Source organism: Mobula birostris, unplaced genomic scaffold (genome assembly GCF_030028105.1).
Source record: "Mobula birostris isolate sMobBir1 unplaced genomic scaffold, sMobBir1.hap1 scaffold_283, whole genome shotgun sequence".
Taxonomy (NCBI): Eukaryota; Metazoa; Chordata; class Chondrichthyes; order Myliobatiformes; family Myliobatidae; genus Mobula; species Mobula birostris.
In genome coordinates, this window is record NW_027275886.1 from 518,627 (window position 1) to 545,789 (window position 27,163).

General features: G+C 42.5%; 1 protein-coding gene across 1 annotated transcript in view; it reads right to left on the reverse strand.

Annotated features, from left to right (window-relative positions):
* Positions 1-27,163, reverse strand: part of eif6 (eukaryotic translation initiation factor 6) — a 103,046-nt gene that overhangs the window by 60,588 nt on the left and 15,295 nt on the right. The window contains exon 2 of the mRNA XM_072250348.1: positions 11,479-11,564. Coding sequence (XP_072106449.1) covers positions 11,479-11,564 — 86 coding nt within the window. The remainder of the gene's footprint in view (positions 1-11,478; positions 11,565-27,163) is intronic.

Genomic DNA, 27,163 nt, shown 5'->3' on the forward strand with positions numbered 1-27,163 from the left:
TAGGCCACGCTTGGAGTACTGTGTCCAGTTCTGGTTGCTTCACTATAGGAAGGATGTGGAAGCATTGGAAAGGGTACAGAGGAGATTTACCAGGACACTACCTGATTTAGAGAGTATGCATTATGATCAGAGATTAAGGGAGCTAGAGCTTAACTCTTTGGAGAGAAGGAGGATGAGAAGAGACATGATAGAGGTATACAAGATATTAAGAGGAATAGACAGAGTGGATCGCCAGCGCTTCTTCCCCAGGGCACCACTACTCAATACAAGGGGACATGGCTTTAAGGTAAGGGGTGGGAAGTTCAAGGGGGATATTAGGGGAAGGTATTTTACTCAGAGAGTGGTTGGTGCGTGGAATGCACTGCCTGAGTCAGTGGTGGAGGCAGATACACTAGTGAAATTTAAGAGGCTACCAGACAGGTATGTGGAGGAATTTAAGGTGGGGGGGGTTATATGGGAGGCAGGGTTTGAGGGTCGGCACAACATTGTGGGCTGAAGGGCCTGTACTGTGCTGTACTGTACTATTCTATGTTCTATGTTCCAATGGCAGTGGACCTGTGATAATGTTTTGGTATCATTACCTAGTTTTTTTGAACTTTTCATAAGCTTTTCTTTTCTTCTTGACTAGATTTTCAACAGCCTTTGTACACCAGTTCCTGTACCCTACCATCCTTTCCGTCTCATTAGAACGTACCTACGCAGAACTCCACGCAAATATCCCCTGAACATTTGCCACATTTCTGCCGTACATTTCCCTGAGAACGTCTGTTCCCAATTTCTGCTTCCAAGTTCCTGCCTGATAGCTTTATATTTCCCATTACTCCAATTACACGCTTTCCTAACTTGTCTGTCCCTATCCCTCTCCAATGCTATGGTAAAGGAGATAGAATTGTGATCACTATCTCCAAAATGATCACTATCTCCAAAATGCTCTCCCACTGAGAGACCTGACACCTGACCAGGTTCATTTCCCAATACCAGATCAAGTACAGCCTCTCCTCTTGTAGGCTTATCTACATATTGTGTCAGGAAGCCTTCCTGAACACACCTAACAAACTTCACTCCATCTAAACCCCTTTCTCTAGGGAGATGCCAATCACTATTGGGGAAATTCAAATTTCCCACCAGGACAACCCCGCTATTATTACATCTTTTCAGAATCTGTCTCTCTATCTGCTCCTCGATGTCCCTGTAACTATTGGGTGGTCTATAAAGAACACCCAGTAGAGTTATTGACCCTTTCCTGTTTCTAACTTCCACCCACAGAGACTCAGTATACAATCCCTCCATGACTTCCTCCTTTTCTGCAGCCGTGACACTATCTCTGACCAACAGTGCCATGCCCCCACCTCTTTTGCCTCCGTCCCTGTTCTTTCTGAAACATCTAAGCCTGGCATTCCTGCCCCTGAGCCATTCAAATCTCTGTAATGGCCACGACATCATAGCTCCAAGTGCAGATGCACACTTTAAGCTCATCCATTTTGATCATGATACTCCTTGCATTAAAATAGACACGTCTCATACCATCAGTCTGAGCGTATCCCTTCACTATCACCTGCCTATCCTCGCTCCCACACTGTCTACAACTGCCCCTTCCTGCCTCTCTTCAGCTCAGTTCCCACCACCCAATGATTCTGGTTTAAACTCTCCCCAATAGCCTTAGCAAACCTCCCCGCCAGGATATTGGTTCCCCTGGGATTCAAGTGCAATCCATCCTTTTTTATACAGGTCACTCCTGCCCCAAAGGAGGTCCCAATGATCCAGAAATCTGAATCCCTTCCCCCTGCTCCAATCCTCAGCCACGCATTTATCCTCCACCTCACTCTATTCCTATACTCAATGTCATGTGGCACAGGTAGCAATCCCGAGATTACTACCTTTGCAGTCCTGTTTCTCAACTTCCTTCCTAACTCCCTGTAATCTGTTTTCAGGACCTCCTCCCTTTTCCTACCTATATCGTTGGTACCAGTATGCACCAAGGTATCTGGGCTGTTCACCTTCCCACTTCAGGATATCGTAGACATGATCAGAAACATTCCGGACCCTGACACTTGGGAGGCGAACTGCCATCTGTGTTTCTTTCCTGTGTCCACAGAATCGCCTGTCTGACCCCTAACTATAGAGTCCCCTATCACTGCTGCCTTCCTCTTCCTTTCCCTACCCTTCTGAGCCACAGGACCAGACTCTGTGCCAAAGGCACGGCCACTGTTGCTTTCCCCAGGTAAGCTGTCTCCCCCAACAGTACTCAAATAGGAGTACTTATTGTTAAGGGGGACAGCCACAAGGGTACTCTCTAGTATCTGACTCTTGCCCTTCCCTCTCCTGACTGTTACCCACTAATCTGTTTCCTGAGGTCCAGGTGTGACTACTTGCCTATAGCTCCTCTCTATCCCGTCCTCACTCTCCCTGACCAGACGATGGTCATTGAGCTGCATCTCCAGTTCCCTCACGTGGTCCCTAAGGAGCTGCAGCTCGACAGACCTGGTGCAGATATGATGGTCCGGGAGGCATACCAGACATGCTGCATCTGACACCCAGTACAGACACTGGCTTCACAGGCATGCTTGATATATATTTCAAGTACCACTTGATTCTGGCATGGTCCCAGAGGACAGGAAGATTCCACATGTCTCTCCACTCTTAAAGTGTTGGAGAATATTATTAAGGGTGAAGTTTCAGGGTACTTGGAGAGTAATGATAAAATAAGTCAAAGTCAGCATTGTTTCTGTAAAGGGAAATATTGCCTGACAAATCTGCTAGAGTTCTTCGAGGAAGTAACAAGCAGGGTGGACAAGGGAAAGGCAGTGGTGACATTTAGTTTACTTGGATTTTCAGAAGGCATTTGATGAGGTGCCACATGAGGCTGCTTAACAAGATGAAATCCTATGGAAAGTTACTGGCATGGATAGAGGAATGGCTGACAGGCAGGAGGCAGCAAGTGGGAATAAAGGGGGCCTTTTCTGCTTGGCTGCCAATGACTAGTGGTGTCCCTCAGTATTGGGGCTGCTACTTTTCACATTGTTTGCCAATGATTTAAATAATGGAATTGATAGTTTTGTGGCAAAGTTTGCAGATGATACAAAGATAAGTGGAAGGGTAGGTGGTGCTGAGGAAGCAGTGCGATTGCAGCAGGACTTTGACAAATTGGGAGAATGAGTAAAAAATGTTTCAGATGGAATACAGTGTTGGGAAATGTATGATAATGCATTTTGGTAAAAGGAACAATACAGCAGACTATTATCTAAATGGGGAGAAGGTTCAAACATCAGGAAAAAAAATAGAAAAACAGAGGGCTATGGCTAACCCTAGTAATTTCTAAGGTAGGGACATGTTCGGCACAACTTTGGACCGAAGGGCCTGTATTGTGCTGTAGGTTTTCTATGTTTCTAGGTGCAGAGGGACTTAGGAGTCCTCGTGCATGGCTCCTAGAAGGTTAATTTACAGGCTGAGTGTGTGGTAAGGAAGGGAAATGCAATGTTATTTCAAGGGGAATAAATTAAAAAAGCAAGGAAATAATGCTGAGCCTTTATAAGACACTAGTCAAGCCACACAGAGTATTGTCAACAGTTTTGAGCCCCATATCTCAGGATGTGCTGTCATTGGAGAGTCCAGGGGAAGTTCAAGAGGATGATTCTGGGATTGAAGGGGTTAACATATGAGGAGCATCTGGAAGCTTAGGGCCTGTACTCACTGGAATTTAGAAGAATGTGGGTGGATCTCATTGAAACCTACCGAATGTTGGAAGGACTAGATAGGGTGGATGTGGACAGGATGCTTCCTGTGGTGGGGGTATCCAGAACTCGAGGGCACAGCCTCAAAACTGAGGGGTGACTTTTTAGAACAGATGTAAGGATGGATTTTTTTAATCCAGAGAGTCATGAATCTGTGGAATGCTCTGCCAGACAGCGGTGGAGGCCAAGTCCATGCATATATTTAAGGCAGAAGTTGATGGTTTCCTGATTGGTCAGGGCATCAAAGGATGTGGCGAGAAGGCAGGTGTATGGGGTTGAGTGGGATCCAGGATCAGCCATGATGGAATGGTGGGACAGACTCGATGGGCTGAATGGCCTAATTCTGCTCCTATGTCTGATTGTACTAACTGCAGAGGGAACAGAATTCATCTGCAGTGCTCCACATCAGGAAGACTGCCCGAAAACATGAAATATTCATGGTTGTCACCTTCGTCAGCTCAAGCGCCGTGCAACAGCTGACAGAAATAAATTACGGAGCAGAGGGGCAGGCAGTCACTGTCACACAGATTCTCACCGCACTGACAACACAACCAGAGACTCTACTTTGGAGGAAAGTAGAGCACAGCGTAATGTTACAGAAAACCTACCAGATCACTGAGATGGAAATTTCAATGGCATTTGGATGTAAATTTAAAAAGGAATCAATTGTAGGTGCATGGAGAAAGATCAGGGATGGGTTAGAAAACATTTAAAATCCTTTGCATGAAAGAATAATTTGACTAGCATCCTGAAATAAAGAGTGTTTGCCGCCTGTTGGTGGGTTGCACAAGATCATCAGTCTCCTCCGGTAGCTGGTTTGGAGTCTGAATTATTGAAGAGAAAGCACAGCAGCAGAGGAAGCTGGTTCATCACATGGTCTGAACAGTGAGAAGGTGACCTCAATTTCACAGCCTGCTTGGCAGTTTTAAGATCCCATTTCAGGCCATGTGTTTTGAAAAGGGTCTTTTGAACTGGTAATTTATCACTCCCTGATCCTCTGAATGCATCACTAACTAATCCTAAGTGGTTCTGAGGTACTATACCTTAAGACTGATCCGTACCGCTATCATGTATTCTGGAAAAGCAAGCAGTGGCTAAGGCACACTATAAATCTGTGTGAGCTTTCTGTTGCAGGTACAGCTATCAACACAGCTAGCGTAGACACCCAGCACAAGTCTCAATAACTCCACTGGTCTGGTCCTTCTTAGCTGGAATGGTAATGTAGTTCAAACAGACTGAAGTGCTTCACATCAACCATCAAACTCACAGCACAGGAAAGGCCATTCTGCCCAAATGGTCCAGAAGAGATTCACTGGGTTGATTCCTGCCCTTTCAAAACAGGAACAATTGGGCAGGTTTCTAACTCTCTGGAGTTTGGACGTGAGCGATCGTACTGAGGAGAGCTAACAGAGTAGACGCTAATCATTCCTCTCCTGAGGAATCTAAAATCGGGGATAGTCTCAGAAGAAGGAATGTATTGAAAACAAAGATGAGGATGCAATTCATCTCTCAGATTCGGTGACATTCTCGACCCTGGACAGTTCCAGAGACATCACTGAACTATGTGAGGCCTGGACAATGGGAGAGCTGAGCTTATGGGAATCAGGATAAAGATAAGGGTTGAGGCAAGAGCAGCCACACTCCTCTTCCAGTCCACTGGAGTCACACCCTACCCTGCCTGACCCACCAGGGCATGGGAGGTGAAAAGAGCATAGAACAGTACAGCACAAGAACAAGCCCTTCAACCCACAATGTTGTGAAAAACCAATGAAATTTGTATTTAAGTAGCCAACTAAACTAATTTCTTCAGCTTACATAATGTCCATATCCTTCTATTTTCCTCACATTAATGTGCCTATATATAAAAGTCCCTCACGTACCTGCCTCTACCACCGCCCCAAACAGTGCATTCCAGGCACCCACCACTGAGTTAAAAAACTTGCCCCTCACATCGCTTTTGAAATTATCCCCCTCTCGCCCTAAATGCATGCCCCCTGGTATTAGACATTTCAACTCTGGGAAAAAGATACTCCCTGTCCACTCTATCCATGTCTTTCAAAATCTTCTAAACTTTTATCAGATCTCCCCTCTGCCTCTGTTGTGTCAGAGAAAACAACCCAAGTTTGATTAGAAAGGCTGGCTCTATTATAGGAGTCAAACTGGACACACTGGAGGCTGTGGTAGAACAAAGGACCCTACGGAAAATCCTGGCAATTCTGGACAATGTTTTTCACTCTCTGCATGCCACCTTGGCTGAACGGAGGAGCACTTTTAGCAAAAGACTAAAACAACTGCTCTGCTCCAAAGAGCACTATACGAGGTCATTCCTACCCTACCCTCGGCCATTAGGCTCTATAATGAGTCAGCCTATAGCCAGGGAAGTGATAACATCTTCCTGTTAGACTGTTTGAGGTAACTTATTTTTTATTCTTTCTTGCTTCTCTTCTCATGTTTGTGCACATATATATATATATATATATATATATATATAATCACCATATACAACCCTGAGACTGTGTCTTGTGAGCATTCCCAGTAAATACAAGAAACACAATAGAATCAATGCAAGATTGTACCCAGCAATACGGACAAACAATAAATATCGAGAACATGAGATGAAGAGCCCTTGAAAGTAAGTCCATAGGTTGTGGGAATAGTTCTGTGTGGGGTGAGTGAAGCTGAGTGAAGTTAGCCCCTCTGACTCAGGAGCCTGATGGCTGAGGGGTAATAACTGCTCCTGAACCTCATGGTGTGAGTCCTGAGGCTCCTCTACCTTCTTTCTGATGGTAGCAGTGAGAAGAGAGCATGGCCTGGACGGTGGGGGTCCCTGATGACGGATGCTGCTTTCCTGCGACAGCACTCTGTGTGGATCTGCTCAGTGGTGGGGAGGACTTTACCTGTGATGGATAGCTGGGCCGTACCCACTATATTTTTGTAGGATTTTCCATTCAAGGGCATTGGTGTTTCCATTCCAGGCCGTGATGCAGCCAGTCAATACACGCATATAGAAGGCTGTCAAAAGTTTGAGATGACATGCAAAATCCTCATAAACTTCTTAGAAAAAGAGAGGTGCTACCATCCTTTCTTCATAATGGCACTTACAAACTGAACCCAGGACAAATCCTTTGAAATGATCCACTGAAGCATTTCAAGTTGCTGACCCTCTGATCCCCAATGAGGCCAGACTGTTTCCTCCTCGAAATCAGTAACCAGCTCCTGAGTCTTGTTAATGTTATGCGAGAGACTTTGCTGTGGCACCACTCAGCCAGATTTTGAGTCTCCATCCTATATGCTGATTTGTCCCCTCTTTCAATTCGGCCTATAACAGTGCTGTCATCAGAAAATTTACCAAAAGACCACAAGAAAAGGGAGCAGAATAGGCCATCGAGTCTGCTCTGCCATTTCATCATGACTGATCCATCTCCCCCTCAGCCCCAATCTCCTGCCCTTATCCTTCATATGCCCTGACCAATCAAGAATCTTTCAACTGCTGCCTTAAATATGCCGAATGACTTGGCCTCCACAGCCGCCTGTGGCAACAAATTCCACAGATTCACCACTCTGGCTAAAGAAATTCCTCCTCATCCCCATTCTAAAAGGGCGCCCCTCTATTCTGAGGCTGTGTCCTCTGGTCTTAGATTCTCCCACCATAGGAAATCCTCTCCACATCCACTCAATCAAGGCCTTTCAACATTCAATAGATTTCAATGAGGTCACCCCTCATTCTTCTGAATTCCAGTGAGTACAGCACCAGAGCCATCAAATGCTTCTCATATGACAAGCCTTTCAATCGCAGAATATTTTTTGTGAACCTCCTTTGAACCCTCTCTAATGTCAGCTCATCCTTTGTAAGATTAGGGGTCCAAAACTGCTCACAATACTCCAAGTGAAGCCTCTCCAGTGCTTTATGAGGCATGTACATTACATAATTGCTTTTCTATTCTAGTCCTCTCGAAATGAATGCTAACACCACACTTGCCAACGTTGGAGTTGTGCTCAGATTCACAGTCGGAAGCATAAAGTGAGTCGAGTAAGGGCTTGTGCGTACCTGCACCGTAACTTCATGTCTTTTGAACTCAGTGCTTCGACTGATAAAGGCAAGAATACCATGTGCCTTCTTCAACACCCTATCAACCTGTGCAGCCACTCTCAGGGAGCAGTGAGTTTGAACCCCAAGATCTCTCTGCTCATCAACACTGTTAGGGGTCTTGCTGTTAACATGGCACCGTCTCTTTACACTACCTAGCAAGGTGCAACATTTCACATTTGGCCGGGTTAAACTCCATCCACCAATTCTCAGCCCATACCTACAATTGATCAATATACCACTGTATCCTTTCATAGTCATACTTTATTAATCACGGGGGAAATTGATTTTCATTACAGTTGCTCCATAAATAATAAATAGTAATAAAACCATAAATAGTTAAATAGTAATATGTAAATTATGCCAGTAAATTATGAAATAAGTCCAGGACCAGCCTATTGACTCAGGGTGTCTGACCCTCCAAGGGAGGAGTTGTAAAGTTTGATGGCCACAGGCAGGAATGACTTCCTATGATGCTCTGTGCTGCATCTCAGTGGAATGAGTCTCTGGCTGAATATACTCCTGTGCCCACCCAGTACATTACGTAGTGGATGGGAGACATTTACCAAGATCGTATGCATCTTCGACAGCATCCTCTTTTCAGACACCACTGTAAGAGAGTCCAGTTCCATCCCCACAACATCACTGGCCTTAAAAATGAGTTTGTTGATTCTGTTGGTGTCTGCCACCCTCAGCCTGTTGCCCCAGCACACAACAGCAAACATGATAGCACTGGCCACCACAGACTCGTAGAACATCCTCAGCATCGTCCGGCAGATGTTAAAGGACCTCAGTCTCCTCAGGAAATAGAGGCAGCTCTGACCCTTCTTGTAGACAGCCTCAGTGTTCTTTGACCAGTCCAGTTTATTGTCAATTCGTATCCCCAGGTATTTGTAATCCTCCACCATGTCCACACTGACCCCCTGGAAGGAAACAGGGGTCACCGGTACCTTAGCTCTCCTCAGGTCTACCGCCAGCTCCTTAGTCTTTTGCACATTGAGCTGCAGATAATTCTGCTCACACCATGTGACAAAGTTTCCTACCGTAGCCCTGTACTCAGCCTCATCTCCCTTGCTGATGCATCCAACTATGGCAGAGTCATCCGAAAACTTCTGAAGATGACAAGACTCTGTGCAGTAGTTGAAGTCCGAGGTGTAAATGGTGAAGAGAAAGGGAGACAAGACAGTCTCCTGTGGAGCCCCAATGCTGCTGATTACTCTGTCGGACACACAGTGTTGCAAGCACACGTACTGTGGTCTGCCAGTCAGGTAATCAAGAATTCATGATACCAGGGAAGCATCCACCTGTATCGCTGTCAGCTTCTCCCCCAGCAGAGCAGGGCGGATGGTGTAGAATGCACTGGAGAAGTCAAAAAACATGACCCTCACAGTGCTCGCTGGCTTGTCCAGGTGGGCGTAGACACAGTTCAGCAGGAAGACGATGCATCCTCAACTCCTAGTTGGGGCTGGTAGGCGAACTGGAGGGGATCTAAGTGTGGCCTGACCAAAGGCTGGAGCAGCTCCAGAACAAGTCTCTCCAGGGTCTTCATGATGTGGGAGGTCAATGCCACCGGTCTGTAGTCATTGAGGCCGCTGGGGCGCGGCGTCTCCGGCACAGAGACGAGGCAGGACGTCTTCCACAGTACAGGAACCCTCCGGAGCCTCAGGCTCAGGTTGAGTACATGGCGAAGTACTCCGTTTCAGCTGTCTTCTCACCTGTTCAGCTGTGAAGCCCACCGTGGTGGTTTCGTGTGGGGAAGGGGTATAGTCATGACAGCAGGGTGGGGAACTGTGAGGAAGGGTAGGAGGGGAGAGTGGAAAACGTTTTGGTTGGGGATGGGCAGGGGCCACAATGTCAAATCTGTTAAAGAACAGGTTAAGTTCATTGGCCCTGTCCATACTGCCTTCCGCTCCTCTGTTGCTAGTTTGCCGGAACCCAGTGATGGTCCTCATCCCCCTCCAGACCTCTCTCATGTTGTTCTGCTGGAGTTTCCACTCAAGCTTCCTCCTGTACCTGTCTTTAGCAGTATTCACAACTCCACCAATCTTTGTATCATCTGCAAACTTACTAACTTACCAAGAAAGTAGGTGCAGGAACTGTAGCAACTACCCTTAAGGGTCAATTAAATTACTGGTTGGAAAAGGATCAGAACTATCAGTATCAGAAATAGTAAGGCAGTACGTGCCCATATTATTAGTTCCAATGTGGACAACGACCCCTTCCCCTTTCAGAATGCCCTGTGCCTCCTCAGAGACATCTTGATTCTCGCATTGGGTGGTGGGGGAAAATAACACACCATCTTGAACATCTGTCTGTTCCTCTGACTCTTGCATCCCCTATCACTATCACTTGACAAGACTTTGATCTTCCTTGATATACAGGAGCCAGTCATGGCCCTCCTGATCTGGCTGCTGTTGCTGGCTTCCCCTCCTACCAACACTATCCAATGGAGTATCCCTTAGAGCAGGGACTAGCCACAGAGGACCCATGCATTATCTTCCTGCCCCCCCGTCGATCAGTTATCTAAACGGGCAGTGTGACTGCTTCCCAGACACCCGAATCTGTAAAGCTTTTTGCCTCCTGTCTGCTCCAATGAGCTCTCCTGTGTGACTGCTGCTGCAAATGGCCCATCCGGACCAAGAGAAGCTGTGCATGGACAGAGACATGAGACTGCTCCCTGATCTCCCATATCTGACAGCAGAACACACCACCCGACTAACTGACATCACTGCCCTTCAGCTTACTGCTGGATTAAAAAGAGAAGATCTTTATCCTGACTTTACTTTGTCACTGTTCAGCCTCCTTACTGTTGGCTCACTTGTCAAAGCTCTGCACCTGAGCCTCAAGAACAGCCTCAAATTGTCCCTTGAATACATTCCAATGATAAAGATAGCTGAAGCCCTCCCTCCTGCACCAGCAATACAGCCACTCATTCAACTGTTCTGGTTACAACCCTACATGTCTAACTTTTTATATTTTCAAACTAACTCCCTAAATTCCCAACACAGTATGTCACCTCTCTTAACTGCGGGCTTTCCACATTGCAACTCTGCTACATGAAGTGAAAAGCACAGCAACTCATTCCCTATAAGGAAGTGAAGTAGATGGTGTTGGTGCTTTTAACAGGGAAGGGAAGCTGTATAAAGAAGATGATGTGAGTATACTGGGGAGGGTGCAGAACAGATCCCTCAGGACACTGCCTCCCAGTTCTGTGCCGTGACCCCCACAGGCAGCATTTGTTTGTTTTCCTTAATGAGGCGGCAGAGAAGGGAACTGATAGAGCAACACTAAGTTGTGGGGGAGGCAGACAGTAGAAAGCCATTGCCCTAACAGAGATGCCTAAAACTAAAGGGCAAGGTGTAGACAGGTTTAGAATGGACTGGAGTGTTTTCACCCAGTGGAATTTGGAAAGCACTACCAAATAGTGTTATAGAGTAATCTTCGCTCACAACACTAAAACAGCATCTAGCCAAGCAATCAACAAGGCATAAAAGGTTATGGACAAAATGATACACATAAAGATAGGTACTAGATGATCAGCACAGACATGTGTGATAAAAGGCTATACGAACCTACAGCCTCAAGTTGATGCAATGAGATGGAAGATGAAATAAGTTGAGTGAACTGATATGACCCGAGCTTTGTATAAAAGAAACTCACCAACACACATCCTTCCAATGATTCTGCAGCCGGCGATGGAAGCATGCACGACGGGAATTGTTTCCGATAACTCCCCTTCAAAGACACTGGAAGACAGCACAGCTCATTAGTAGCAGATCTCAGCATTTCATTCCAATCATACTAAAGTGGTGCAGGGGAGAAATCTGTAACACTTCACCCAACAATTCCAGACAAAACCAGAAAACTATTTGCCTCCACATTGTGACCTTTCTTTTTTTGTAATATAATTTTTATTGGATTTTCAAAAAGAATACATGAAAAGATAGAATCTACCCTCCCCCCCCCCCCCAAATATAGTCCTACCTAAAAAGAAAGAAAAGAAAAAAAAAGAAAAGAACCGCCTGGCTATTGGAAGGTTTCCACATGCTCCATGGGATTCAAAATAAATTTGGTATAATTATTCGTTACTTTCCCCAAGTGACCAAAGTCTTTATCGGAGCACTTAAATATGTCATCCTATCTTTTGTAAATAAGGGCGCTAAATATTCAAAAATGTTACATATTTATCTCTTAAATTATAAGTAATTTTTTCGAGTGGAATAGAACTAGCCATTTCATTATTCCAACGATCCATACTTAAAATATGAATCAGATTTCCAAGTAACTGCTATAGTCTTCTTAGCTACTGCCAATGCAATTTTTATAAATTCTTTCTGATAATTATTCAATTTAAGTTTCGGTTTTATCCCTTCAATATCACCTAATAAAAATAACACAGGGTTATGTGGAAGTTGAGTTCCAGTAATTTGTTCCAATAAGATTCTTAAATTTATCCAAAAGGGTTGAATTTTAAAACAAGACCAAGTAGAATGTAAAAAAGTACCAATTTCTTGATTACACCAAAAACATTTATCAGATAGATTTGAATTTAATCTATTTATTTTTTGCGGTGTAATATATAATTGGTGTAAAAAATTATATTGTACTAATCTAAGTCGAACATTTATTGTGTTTGTCATACTGTCAAGACAAAGTCTTGACCAATTTGTTTCATCAATATTAATATTCAGATCTGTTTCCCATTTTTGCTTTGACTTATGGGTTCCTTGTTTAATTGTCTGTTCTTGAATCAAATTATACATACAAGAAATAAATATTTTAATTTTCCCTTTTTGAATTAAAATTTCAATTTCATTAGGTTTTGGCAAAAACATTGTTTGACCCAGCTTACCTGTTAAGTAAGCCCTTAATTGAAAGTAACAAAAGAAAGTATTATTAGATATTGTATATTTATCCTTTAATTGTTCAAATGACATCAATATACCTCGTTCAAAACAATCTCCTATAAATTTAATCCCTTTTTGGTACCAATTATATAAAAGTTGATTGTCCATTGTAAAAGGAATAAGTCTGTTTTGGAACAAAGGTCTCCTTGCTAATAGAGACTTCTGTGTTTCATTATCAACATTTATCTTATTCCATAAATCAATCAAATGAGTTAATATAGGAGATTCTTTCTTTTCCGGTATCGATTTAGATTCCCATTTATATATAAAATCTTCAGGTCTATTTTCTCCTATCTTGTCTAGTTCTATTTTAATCCATGCTGGTTTTCGATCATCGAAGAAAGATGCAATAAATCTAAGTTGATTTGCTTTATAATAGTTTTTAAAGTTTGGAAGTTGTAACCCTCCTAACCTAAATTTACATGTCAATTTTTCCAATGATATTCTTGACATTTTACCTTTCCAAAGAAATTTTCTCACACATTTATTTAACTCTTGAAAAAATTTCCGTGGCAATTGTATTGGTAATGTTTGAAACAAATACTGTAATCTAGGAAATATATTCATTTTTACAACATTGACTCTACCTACTAATGTTATTGATAATATCATCCATTTGTCAAGATCTTCTTGAATTTTTTTCAATAGTGGTAAATAATTAAATTTATATAAATTCTTTACATCATTATCAAGTCTTATACCTAAATACTTCATACCATTTACCGGCCATCTAAATTGGGTTACTAATCGACATTGACTATAGTCTCCTTTAGTAAGAGGTAAAATTTCACCTTTATCCCAATTTATTTTGTAACCTGATACCTTCCCATATTCATCCAATCTAGAAGATAATTTATGTAACGAATGTTGTGGGTTTGTTAAATAGATCAAAACATCATCGGCAAAAAGATTAATTTTATATTCCTCCTGATTAACTCTAAAACCCATAATATCTGGATCAATTCTAATTAGTTCTGCTAATGGCTCTATCGCCAATACAAATAAAGCAGGTGATTGTGGACAACCTTGTCTAGTTGACCTTTTTAACTGGAATGGTGTTGAAATTTGAGAGTTTGTCACTACTTTAGCTTTAGGGTTAGAATTTAAAGTTTTAATCCAATTTATAAAAGATGTTCCTAACCCATATTTTTCTAGTACTTTAAATAAAAAATCCCATTCTAATCTATCAAATGCTTTTTCTGCATCCAAAGCTACTACTATACTCTTCTCATCCCTTTTTTGTGCCAAATGAATTATACTGAGTAGCCGGGTTACATTATCTGCCAATTGTCTATTTTTAATAAATCCTGTTTGATCCATATGTATTAATTTTGGTAAATATTTAGATAATCTATTCGATAAAATTTTTGCTATTATTTTATAATCCGTATTCAATAAAGAAATAGGCCTGTATGATGCTGGTTTCATAGGATCTCTGTCTTTTTTTGGCAATAGTATTACAATCGCTGTTGAAAAAAATTCTGGAAGTTTATGTATTTTTTCTGCTTGAGGTATTAGTTCCATAAAAAGAGGAAATAATAAATCTTTAAATTTTTTATAAAATTCAGGTGGAAAACCATCTTCTCCTGGAGATTTATTACTTTGGAGTGATCCTAAAGCTTCTTCAACTTCTTTTAATGTAAAAGGCATATCTAATCCCTTCTGTTCTTCCAAATTCAATTTTGGAAGAGAAACTTGTGATAAAAACCTTTCTATCTCATTAACATCATTTTGGGATTCTGATTGATATAATTCAGAATAGAAATTTTTAAAGGTTTCATTTATTTCAAGAGGTTTATAAGATATTTTATTTGCCCTTGTTCTAATTGCATTTATTGTTTTGGAAGCTTGTTCTGTTTTCAACTGCCAGGCAAGAATTTTATGTGCTCTCTCACCCAACTCATAATACCTTTGTTTAGTTCTTATAATTGCTTTTTCTGTTCTATATGTCTGAAGCGTATTATATTGTAACTTCTTATTGACAAGTTGTTTTCGTTTTTCTTCTGACATATACCTTTGAGATTCTTTTTCTATTTTTGTAATCTCTTTTTCCAATTGATCTAGTTCTGCCATATATTCTTTCTTAATTTTAGATGTATAACTTATTATCTGGCCCCTAAGATATGCTTTCATCGCATCCTATAATATAAATTTATCATCCACTGAATGAAAATTTGTATCCAAAAAAAATTAAATCTGCTTTTTCATAAAATCACAAAACTCTTGACGTTTTAATAATGTTGAATTAAATCTCCATCTATAAGCCACTTCTTCCTTATCAGCCATTATTATTGTCATTAATAAAGGGGAAAGATCTGATAATATTCTTGCTTTATATTCCATATCACTCTGTGTTGAATATGCATTGATAATAGAAACAAATCTATCCTTGAGAAAGTTTTATGTCTATGGGAGTAGAACGAATAGTCTCTTTCTTTAGGATTGATTCTTCTCCATATATCAATCAGATTTAAATCCTTGATCAATGATAAAGTTAAATTTACTACCCTCGATTTTATAACAGCCTTGGTTGATCTATCTAAGACTGGGTCTAAGCAAAAATTAAAGTCTCCTCCAATTAATATTTTTTCATGCACATCCGCCAAATTCAGAAAAGCTTCTTGTATGAATTTTGCATCATTTTCATTTGGTGCATAAATATTCATAAAAGTCCATAGTTCAGAAAAAAGTTGACAATGTATAATCACATATCTCCCCGCAGAATCAGTTATTACATTTTGTATTCTAATTGGTAACGTTTTATTGATCAAAATTGCTACTCCCGTCGCTTTTGAATTAAATGAAGCCGCAACAACACTACCCACCCAATCTCCCTTTAGTTTCTGATGTTCTGTTTCCGTTAGGTGGGTTTCCTGTAAAAAAGCTAAATCTATCTTCATTTTTTTAATATGTGTTAAGATTCTTTTTCTTTTCACTGGTCCATTAAGCCCGTTAACATTAAAACTCAAAAAAATTCAATAAATTAGTCATTATTCTTAACAAAGTTACTCCAATCTAAAACATTATTTATCTTCTCAACTCTCATAGTTCCTTGGGGAATCAATTTAAACTTCACCATGTTGCTATGTGTCTCCCTCCCAACCTTCCAGGCAGAAAGAAAAAAGAAGATAGAAAAAATACAAAAAAAGAAAAAACAAAATACCCCCCCACTAATGTTGTGAATGAAAGGATACACAACACTACCCCCCTCCATTTTACGGGTCGTGGCAAAAGCCACGCTTGCACACATGACTAGCGTAGCAATCGATCAGTGCTTCTTCCAGCTCCCCCGCAACAAAAAAACATTTTATATATATATATAGACAAAATTAGTATTACTATTCCCAACTAATATTCCTCCAGTTTTAACCTTTCTTACCCCCCTTGTATAATTAATAATATATTTATACATTCATCCAGCTTCAAAAATCCAACAAGTCCATTCTTTAACCCAATCTTCATCTTCAATCTATCTCGCTCTCCTGGGTTTGTTCTTGTATCTGGTGAATATTCAGAGAATCTCGCACAAACTGCTCTGCTTTCTGGTAGTCATCAAAAAATCTTTTTTCTCCACCAGGCAAAAAAATCTTCAAGGTTGCAGGGTAACGCAGTGTAAATTGATAACCATGATCCCATAGGGTTTTTTTCACTGGATTAAATTTCTTCCTTCTCTTCAAAAGTTCGTAACTTATATCAGGGTAGAAAAAAACTTTGTTCCCTTTAATTATCAATGGCCCTTTTCTATCTTTGGCAGCTCGAGCAGCTGCCTGTAGAATCCTTTCCTTGTCTTGAAATCTTAAGAATTTTATTAAAATCGATCGTGGATATTGGTCATCTTTTGGTTTTGGTCTTAAAGCTCTATGTGCCCGCTCAATTTCAATTGGTCGAACCTCCTCTTCCATTTGCAAAACATCCGGGATCCATCTTTGAAAAAATTCTATTGGTTTATCTCCCTCCGTACCTTCTTTAAGACCAACAATTTTAATATTATTACGTCTACTAAAATTTTCCAACATGTCCACTTTCTCCAAGAGTCGGTTTCTTTCCAAATTCCAGACAAGCAGATCACTTTCTGTTTTTTCCACTCTATCATTCATATGCCCCATTGCTCTTTCCATCTTCTGAAGCTTCTTATCCATTTTGTCCTGTCTTGCCATAACTTTATCATAGCACATCTTCATATCTCTAAGCTCTTCTCTTACTTTTCTTAATTCAGCCGTTAATTGCAATATAGCCTCTCTCATGTCTCTATCATCTCTACTTCCAATCGCTTCTAATTCTTCCTCCTCTTCTTCATCTGTGTTCTCTGCAGAATCCAATTCTGACTCTGAGTCATTTTCAATTGCAGTGGCTGTCGGTTCTTGTAGTTTGCGTTGTGTCGATTTGCGCATGCGCTCTTCTTTGCGCATGCGCATTTCTGGTGTCTTCTTCGAAGAAGCCGTTACCACCGCCGTTGCTCCCTGTTCTACCGAAGGAGATCCAACCTGAGTCCGAGGCTCCATCGTTGCAGTAGGCCCTTTTTTCTTCCCGTCTCGCGGCTGCTTCGCAACAGCAGACTTCTTTTGTTGCGGTTTAGGAGGCATATCGTAAAGTAGTCTTACAAAGTTTATAAATAGTTTTCAGAAAATATTTACTAACTTTGTTTTGTTTAAACGGTACTTTACTGATTTGTTGCGGGACAGCTGGATTTACACGTCTCAATCCTACGTCATCATGTGACGCCCCCCCATTGTGACCTTTCTTCATCACAGTCACAGAACCTTAAAGCAATGGTGAATACTGAGTCATGGGATTTCTCTCTCAGCCTCTCTGGAATGAAGTGGGATTCCATCAGGCAGAAAATGACAGTGTGAATGACAGGGAGAGGATGCTGAGACCTGTAAATCACCAAAGGATTCAGTCTTTCTCTCATCATCACTGCTAACATCGTGATAGGACACACACAGACTGGAATTCACTGCAAACCTTGTGATTCCACAAACACACACACACACACACACACACACAAACTGGGGTTCACTGCTAACGTTGTGATTGGACACAGACTGGGGTTCACTGCTGACATCGAAAGGAGCTGCTGGCAGGGATGTCAGCAGAGCAGCAATGGTGTGCGTTTCTGGGAAAAATGGGGAAGGTGCAGGACATGTGTATTCCAGAAATGAAGAAATACTCAAATGATAAAACAGTACAACCGTGGCTAACAAGGGAAGTCAAAGCTATTGTAAAAGCAAAAGAAAGGGCATACAACAAAGCAAAAATTAATGGGAAGATAGAGGACTGGGAAGTTTTTAGAAACCTATAGAGAGCAACTAAAAAAATTCATTAGAAGGGAAAAGATGAAATATGAAAGCAAGCTAGCAAATAATATCAAAGTGGTGTGAAGACAATAACCTATCCCTCAACGTCAGCAAGACGAAGGAATTGGTTGTTGACTTCAGAAGGAGTAGCGGACTGCACGACTCAATTTACATCAGTGGGGCGCCAAGTGGAACAGGTCAAAAGCTTTAAGTTCCTTGGGGTCAATATCACAAATGACCTGACTTGGTCCAACCAAGCAGAGTCCACTGTCAGGAAGGCCCACCAGCGCCTTTACTTCCTGAGAATTTGGCCTGTCCCCTAAAACCCTCACTAATTTTTATAGATGCACCATAGAAAGCATTCTTTTGGGGTGCATCGCAACCTGGTATGGAAGTTGTCCTGTCCAAGACCGGAAGAAGCTGCAGAAGATCGTGAACATGGCACAGCACATCACACAAACCAATCTTCCGTCCTTGGACTCACTTTACACTGCACGCTGTCGGAGTAGTGCTGCCAGGATAATCAAGGACACAACCCACCCAGCCAACACACTTTTCGTCCCTCTTCCCTCTGGGAGAAGACTCAGGAGCTTGAAGACTCCTACGGCCATATTAGGGAACAGCTTCTTTCCAACTGTGATAAGACTGCTGAACGGATCCTGACCCGGATCTGGGCCGTACCCTCCAAATATCCAGACCTGCATCTTGATATTTTTGCACTACCTTACCTTCCATTTTTCTATTTTCTATTTATGATTTATAATTTAGATTTTTAACATTTACTATCAATTTGTAATCCAGGGAGCGGGAAGCGCAGAATCAAATATTGCTATGATGATTGTACGTTCTAGTATCAACTGTTTGGCGACAATAAAGTATAAAGTATAACAGATTTTTTTCAAGTGCGCTAAAAAAAAAGAGAATTGTGAGTGGATATAGGACCACTAGAAAATGAGGCAGGAGAAATAATAACGGGGACAAGGAAATAGCTAATGAACTAAATGAGTATTTTGCATCAGTTTGCACTGTGTAAGACACTAGCAATGTGCCAGATGTTGTAGTGTGTGAAGGAAGAGAAGTGAGTGCAGTTACTATTACAAGGGAGAAGGTGCTCAAAAAGCTGGAAGACCTAAAAGTACATACGTCACCTGGACCAGATGAACTGCACCCTACGGTTCTGAAAGAGGTAGTGTTAGGGATTATGGTGGCATTAGAAATGATCTTTCAAAAATTATTGGACTCCAGTATGGTGCCAGAGGACTGGAAAACTGCAAATGTCACTCCACTATTTAAGAAGGGAGGAAGGCAGCAGAAAGGAAATTATAGACCAGTTAGCCTGACATCAGTAGTTGGGAAGATGTTAGAGTAAATTGTTAAGGATGAGGTGATGGGAGTACTTGGTGACACACAACAAGATAGTACAAAGTCAGCCTGCCAAACCTGTTGGAATTCTTTGAGGATGTTACAAGTAGGATAGATAAAGGGGATGCAGTGGATGTTGTATATTTGGACTTTCAGAAGGAGCCCACAACATGAGGCTGCTTACCAATTTAAGAGCCCATGGTATTACAGGAAAGTTACTAACATGGTTAGAGCATTGGCTGATTGGAAGAAGGCAGTGAGTGGGAATAGAAGGATCCTTTTCTGGTTGGCTGCCAGTGACTAGTGGTGTTCCACAGGGGTCAGTGTTGGGACCACTTCTTTTTATGCTGTATATAAGTGATTTAGATGATGGAATAGATCGCTTTGTTGCCAAGTTTGCAGATGATACGAAGATTGGTGGAGGGGCAGGTAGCGTTGAGGAAACAGGTAGGATGCAGATGGACTTAAGACAGATTAGGAGAATGGACAAGAAAGTGGCAAATGAAATACAATGTTGGAAAATGCATGGTCATGCACTTCAGTAGGAGAAATAAATATATGGACTATTTTCTAAATGGGGAGAAAATCCAAAAATCTGAGATGCAAAGGGACTTGGAAGTCCTTGTACAGAACACCCTAAACGTTAACTTGCAGGTCGAGTAGGTGGTGAGGAAGGCAAATGCCATGTTAGCATTCAATTCAAGTGATCTAGAATACAAGAGCAAGGATGTGATGCTGAGGCTTTTTAAGGCACTGGTGAGGCCTCACCTTGAGTATGTAAACAGTTTTGGGCTCCTCATCTAAGAAAAGATGTGCTGGCATTGGAGAGGGTCAGAGGAGGTTCACAAGGATAATTCCAGAGATGAAAGGGTTATCATAAGAGGAATGTTTGATGGCTGTATGTGTGTGTGTGTGTGTGTGTGTGTGTGTGTGTGTGTGTGTGTGTGTGTGTGTGTGTGTGTGTGTACGTACGTACTCACTGGAATTCAGAAGAATGAGAGGGGATCTCATTGAAACCTTTCAAATGTTGAAAGGCCTAGATAGAGTAGACGTGGAAAGGATGTTTCCCATGGTGGGAGAGTCTAGGACAAGAGGGCACAGCCTCAGGATGGAGGGGCCTCCTTACCAAACAGAGATGTGGAGAAACGTCTTTAGCCAGAGGGTGGTGAACTTGTGGAATTTGTTACCACATGCAGCTGTGGAGGCCAGGTTGTTGGGTGTATTTAAGGCAGAGATTGATAGGTTCCTAATTGGACATGGCATCAAAGGTTACGAGGAAAAGGCTGGAAACTGGGGTTGAGGAGGAGAAAATAAAGAAAAAAGAACAGCCATGATTGAATGGCGGAAAAGACTCTATGGGCCAGATGGCCTAATTTTGCTCCTATGTCTTATAGACTGGACACACAAACACACAGACTGGGGTTGACGGCTAACACTATGATTGGACACACACAGATTGGCATTCACTACTAACACGGTGATTGGGCACACAGACTGGCATTTTCTGCTAACCGTGATTGGGCACACACACAGACTGGGGTTTGAAGGATGACTTAAGGATGCCTATCAGCATCCTTCATAAATTCATTTCTCTGCCATTTCCCCCATTATTGTATGCTTATTGCATGATCTTGCAGGACTAGGCAGATGAATGCACATCAGTTTAAAATTCATGAAGCTGTATTTAGTCAAGGAAAATATGGAAGCATTCAATTGGAAACATTTTTATTATGCAAAATCCAATCAGGATATAAATATCAAGCCAATCAAATTAGTTCAGATTGACATGTTTAAAAGTGATGTGAGAGGTTTCTGTAGGCCTGCCCTTTGAACCAGCATCCTTGAATATTCTGGTCCACTCCTGATGAAGAGCTTGGAAGGGTGGGGTTCCAGGGAGGGGAATGATCCACTACAACATTCCTCGTTTTACATTCAAACCTTTATCCTTGCTGTGCTAAATTCATTATAGATTGGAAACTATGTCTGTAATTTACCTTTCCCAGTGTTGGCACTAAATGGCTGTACTAGGGGCAGGGGATGGTCAAAGGCTTTGAAAAGTGTGTACAAGCCTGGAGTGGTGTTAGATCAGAGAAACAAACAAGCGCCAAATGTCAGTCTGACATGTCCACATATCACTGTATCAGAATGCAGTAGCAAACATTCACTTCAGAGCCGGGGATTTGGTGACAATAGTTACAAAGGCAAATATGTCTAATTTCACCTATCCCAACCAGATTTTGTCCCAAATAGAAATTTATAGGAAACAAAATTCATTCCATAAAACACGGAAACAGGCTCTCGTGCCCCTGTCACTCTAACCATTCAGTACCAATGTACATAAGAGTCCGAATTTTATAGCACCAAAATAGGCCCACTGGCTCACCACATACACTGGACTGGGACCGATTGTATTGATCTACATTACAACATGGGCATGTTAAACTGGCACTGGAATGTGTGGTGACACGTCGGCTACACCCAGCACATCCATGCGTGTTGGTTCCATAAGGCAGTGGAGAAGAATTAGGCCATTCGGCCTGCCTTTTCCACCATTCCATCTTGGCCAATTAATTATCCTTCTCAATCCCATCCTCATACCTTCTCCCCATAACCTGACTATCAAATTCTGTTTTAAATAATCTCAATCCCTTGACCTCCACAGCATCTCTGGCAATGAATTCCACAGATTCACCACCCTCTGGCTAAAGAAATTTCCCCTCATCTGTTCTAGATTGACAGCTAAACGTTAGAACCCCAAAGCCCTCCCCCACTGCCCCCTTCCCACGCATAAACAGCAGCAAAGCATCATTAAAGATACAGACTTGCTGTTCCCCGAAGAATCACCCGGTAATTCAACATACCACAGCCTCTCTCTCTCTCTCCTCAATAAGGGTAAAGGAGATGTCCCCATTTCACAGCAAGAGGAGAGACATAAAAATTAATCCTTTAGGAATCCTGTACGAGGACTCCCAATCCTTTGCAACTCAGATTTTTGAATTTTTTCCCCTTCTACCAAAGTGCAGGACCATACACTTCCCAAAACTGTATTCCATCTGCCATCTCTTTGCCCATTCTTCAAATCTGTCTAAGTCATAGAATTACATAGCACATTACAGGCCCAATGTTGTGACAACCATGTAATCTACTCCAGAAAATGCCTAGGATTTCCCTACCGCATAACCCTCTATTTTTCTAAGCTCTACCTACTTAACAGTCTCTTAAAAGACCCTATTGTATCCACCTCCACCACCATTGCTGGCAGTGCATTTCACACACCCACCACTTACCCCTGAAATCTCTGTACCTACTTCCAAGCACCTTAAAACTATGCCCTCTTAGCTATTTCAGACCTGGGAAAAAGCCTCTGGCTATCCACACGATCAATGCCTCTCATCATCTTATACACCTCTATCAGGTCACCTCTAATCCTCCATTGCTCCAAGGAGAAAAGGCCAAGTTCACTCAATCTATTCTCCTAAGGCACGCCCTCCAATCCAGGCAACATCCTTGTAAATCTTCTCTGCACTCTCGCTCTATAGTATCCACTTCCTTCCTGTAATGAGGTGATCAGAACTGAACACAGTACTCCAAGTGGAGTCCAACTAAGGTGTTACATAGCTTTAACATTACCTCACGGCTCTTGAACTCAATGCCACAGTTGATGAAGGCCTTCAGGCCACATGCTTTCTTAACAACACTGTCAACCTGCACAGCAGCTTTGAGTGTCCTATGAACATGGACCCCAAGATCTCTCTGATCTTCCACGGGATGCAGGGTGACTTGGATAGGTTAGGTGAGTGGGCAAATTCATGGCAGATGCAATTTAATGTGGATAAATGTGAAGTTATCCACTTTGGTGGCAAAAACAGGAAAACAGATTATTATCTGAATGGTGGCCGATTAGGAAAAGGGGAGGTGCAACGAGACCTGGGTGTCATTATACACCAGTCATTGAAAGTGGGCATGCAGGTACAGCAGGCGGTGAAAAAGGCAAATGGTATGCTAGCATTTATAGCAAGAGGATTCGAGTACAGGAGCAGGGAGTACAAGGTTGTATTGTTAAAATTAAAATTATTGTTAAAACTACAAGTACTGCAGTTGTACAAGGCCTTGGTGAGACCACACCTGGAGTATTGTGTGCAGTTTTGGTCCCCTAATCTGAGGAAAGACATCCTTGCCATAGAGGGAGTACAAAGAAGGTTCACCAGATTGATTCCTGGGATGGCAGGACTTTCATATGATGAACTAGGCTTATACTCGTTGGAATTTAGAAGATTGAGGGGGGATCTGATTGAAACGTATAAAATCCTAAAGGGATTGGACAGGCTAGATGCAGGAAGACTGTTCCCGATGTTGGGGAAGTCCAGAATGAGGGATCACAGTTTGAGGATAAAGGGGAAGCCTTTTAGGACCGAGATTAGGAAAAACTTCTTCACACAGAGAGTGGTGAATCTGTGGAATTCTCTGCCACAGGAAACAGTTGAGGCCAGTTCATTGGCTATATTTAAGAGGGAGTTAGATATGGCCCTTGTGGCTAAAGGGATCGGGGGGTATGGAGAGAAAGCTGGTACAGGGTTCTGAGTTGGATGATCAGCCATGATCATACTGAATGGCGGTGCAGGCTCGAAGGGCCGAATGGCCTACTCCTGCACCTATTTTCTATGTTTCTACATTGCCAAGAGTCTTACCATTAATATTACATTCTATCTTCAAATTTGACCTACCAAAGTGAACCACTTCATACTTATCTGGGTTAAACTCCACTTCTCAGCCCAGTTCTGCATCATATCAATGTCCCGCTGTAACCTCTGACAACCCTCCAGACTATCCACAACACCCCCAACTTCTGTATCATCAACAAACTCACTAACCCACCCTTCTACATCCTCATCCAGGTCATTTATAAAAAATTACAAAGAGGAGGGGTCCCAGAACAGATCCCTGCAGAAGACCACTGGTCACCATCCAAAGTGCAGAATACAAACACCCTTTGCCTTCTGTGGGCAAGTCCGTTCTGGATCCACAAAGCAAGGTCTCCTTGGATCCCATGCCTTCTTACTTTCTGAATGAGCCTTGCATGGGGAACCTCATCAAATGCCTTACTGAAATCCATATACACTACATCCACTGCTCTACCTTCAAAGTGTTTTGTTACATCCTCAAAGAATTCAATCAGGCTCATAAGGCATGACCTGGCCTTGACAAAACCATGCTGACTATCCCTAATCAGATTATGTCCTTCAAAATGCTCATAACTCCTGCCTCTTAGGATTTTCTCCAACAACTTACCCATCACTGAAATAAGATTCACTGGGCTATAATTTCCTGTGTTATCTCTACACCCTATCTTGAGCAAGGGAACAACATTTGCAACCTTCCAATCCTCTGTTACGTCTCCTGTCCCTACTGATGATGCAAAAGTCATCACCCAAGGCTCAACGATCTCCTCCCTTGCTTCCCATAGTACCCTGGGGTATATCTCATCTGATCCCAGTGACTTATCTAATTTAATACCTTTCAAAAGCTCCAGCACACCCTCTTGCTTAACGTCTTTACACTCAAGTGTTTCCGTCCGCTGTAAATCATCCCCACAATTCCCAGGGTCCTTTTCACCAGTGAATACTGAAGCAAAGTATTCATTAAGTACCTCTGCTACCTCCCCTGACTCCATGCACACGTTTCCACTATCGCACCCCATTGGTCCTATTCTCACACGGCTCATCCTCTTGCTCTTCACATACTTGTAGAATGCCCTGGGGTTCTCATTAATCCTGCTTGCCAAAGACTTCTCATGGCCCCTCCTAGCTCTCCCAATTTCATTCTTAAGCTTTCCTGGCACACTTGTAATTTTCTACAGCTCTAACAGTACCTCATTTCTTGAACCTTTCATTAGCTTTTCTTTTCTTAATTAAATTTTCTACATCCTTTGCATACCATGATTCTTTTACCTTGCCATCCTTTCCCTGCCTCAATGGAATATACCTATGCGGAATGCCATGCAAATGCTCCCTGACATTTGCCACATTTCTGCCGTGCATTTCCCTGAGAACATCTGCTGCCAAGTTCCTGGCTAATATTTCCTCCTACCCCAATTAAATATTTTCCCAAATTGTCTGCCTCTATCCCTCTCCCATGCTATGGTAAAGGAGATAGAGTTGTGATCACTATCTTCAAAATGCTCTCCCACCGAGAGATCTGACACCTGACCAGGTTCATTTCCCAATACCAGATCAAGTACAGCCTCTCCTCTAGTTGGCTTACCTACATCAGAAAACCTTCCTGAACATACCTAACAAACTCCACCCCATCTAAACACTTTGCACTAAGGAGATGCCAGTTAATATTAGGAAAGTTAAAATCATTCATCACAACAACCCTATTATTATTACCCCGTTCCAGAATCTGCCTCCCTATCTGTTCCTCCATGTCTCTGTTATTATTGGGGGGGGGGGGGGGGGTCTATAAAAAAAACACCTAGTTATTGCCCCCTTCCTGGTTCTGACTTCCACCCACACTGACTCAGTGTATAATCTGTCCATGACTTCTTCTTTTTCTGCAACTGTGACACTATCCCTGATTAGCAGTGCCTCTCCCCCACCTCTTTTGCCTCCCTCCCTGTCCTTTTTGAAAAATCTAAAGCCCGGCACACTCAGCAGCCATTCCTGCCCCGAGACATCCAAATATCTATAATGGCCACAACATCATAGTTCTACGTATTAATCCACGCTCTAAGTTTATCCACCGTGTTAATGATACTCCTTGCATTAAAAAAAAGATACATCTCAAACCATCTGGCTGAGTGCTTCTTTGCTCTATCATCTGCTTATCCTTCCTCACAAACTCACTACAAGCTGTCTCTACTTGTGCACCAACTGCCCCATCCTCTGCCTCTTCACTTCGGTTCCCATTCCCCTTCATATCTAGTTTAAACACTCCCCAATAGCATTAGCAAACCTCTCTCACAGAATATTGGTTCCCTTCCAGTTCAGATGCAACCTGTTCCACTTGTAGAGATCACTCCTTCACCAGTAATGATTCTAATAATCCAAGAACTTGAAGATCTGCCCCATCTCCTCAGTGACTCATTCATCTATGCCATCTTCCTGTTCTGATCTTCCCTAGCTCGTAGCACCAGGAGTAATTCAGAGATTACCATCTTGGAGGTCCTGCTCTTCAGCCTCCTTCCCAACTGCCTAAACTTATTACACAGGACCTCTACCCCTCTCCTGCCATGTCACTGAAACCAACATGTACCACGACCTGCAGCTGCTCACCCTCCCCTTCAAGAATATTCTGCAACTGCTCAGAGACATCCTGGACCCCAGCACTTGGGAGGCAACACACTACCCTGGTGTCTCTTGCTGCTGCAGAATCTCTTATCTGTCCCCCTAACTATGGAGTCCCCCATGACTGTTGCTCCCCCTGACTTCACCCTACCCTTCTGAGGCTCAGAGCCGACCACAGTGCTATTGGTCTGGCTGCTGCCGCCTTGGCCAGATAGGTCCACCCCCTCAGCAGTATCCAAAGCGAATAGCCACAGGGGGACCCTGCGCTGATTTTTTTCTCCCTTTTCTCAGTGTTCACACATCTACTCCCTGAATTCTGCACTCAGGGTGTAACCACCTGCTCAGAAGTTGTACCTATCAAATGCTCTGCCTCCCAGATTATCCCAAATCCATCCAGCTCCTCCAGCTTCTTAAAGCAGTCCTTCCGCTTTCTCAACACTACTTGCCCCTCCAACTATCTTCATATCATCCAAAAACTTGGCTACAAAGCCAC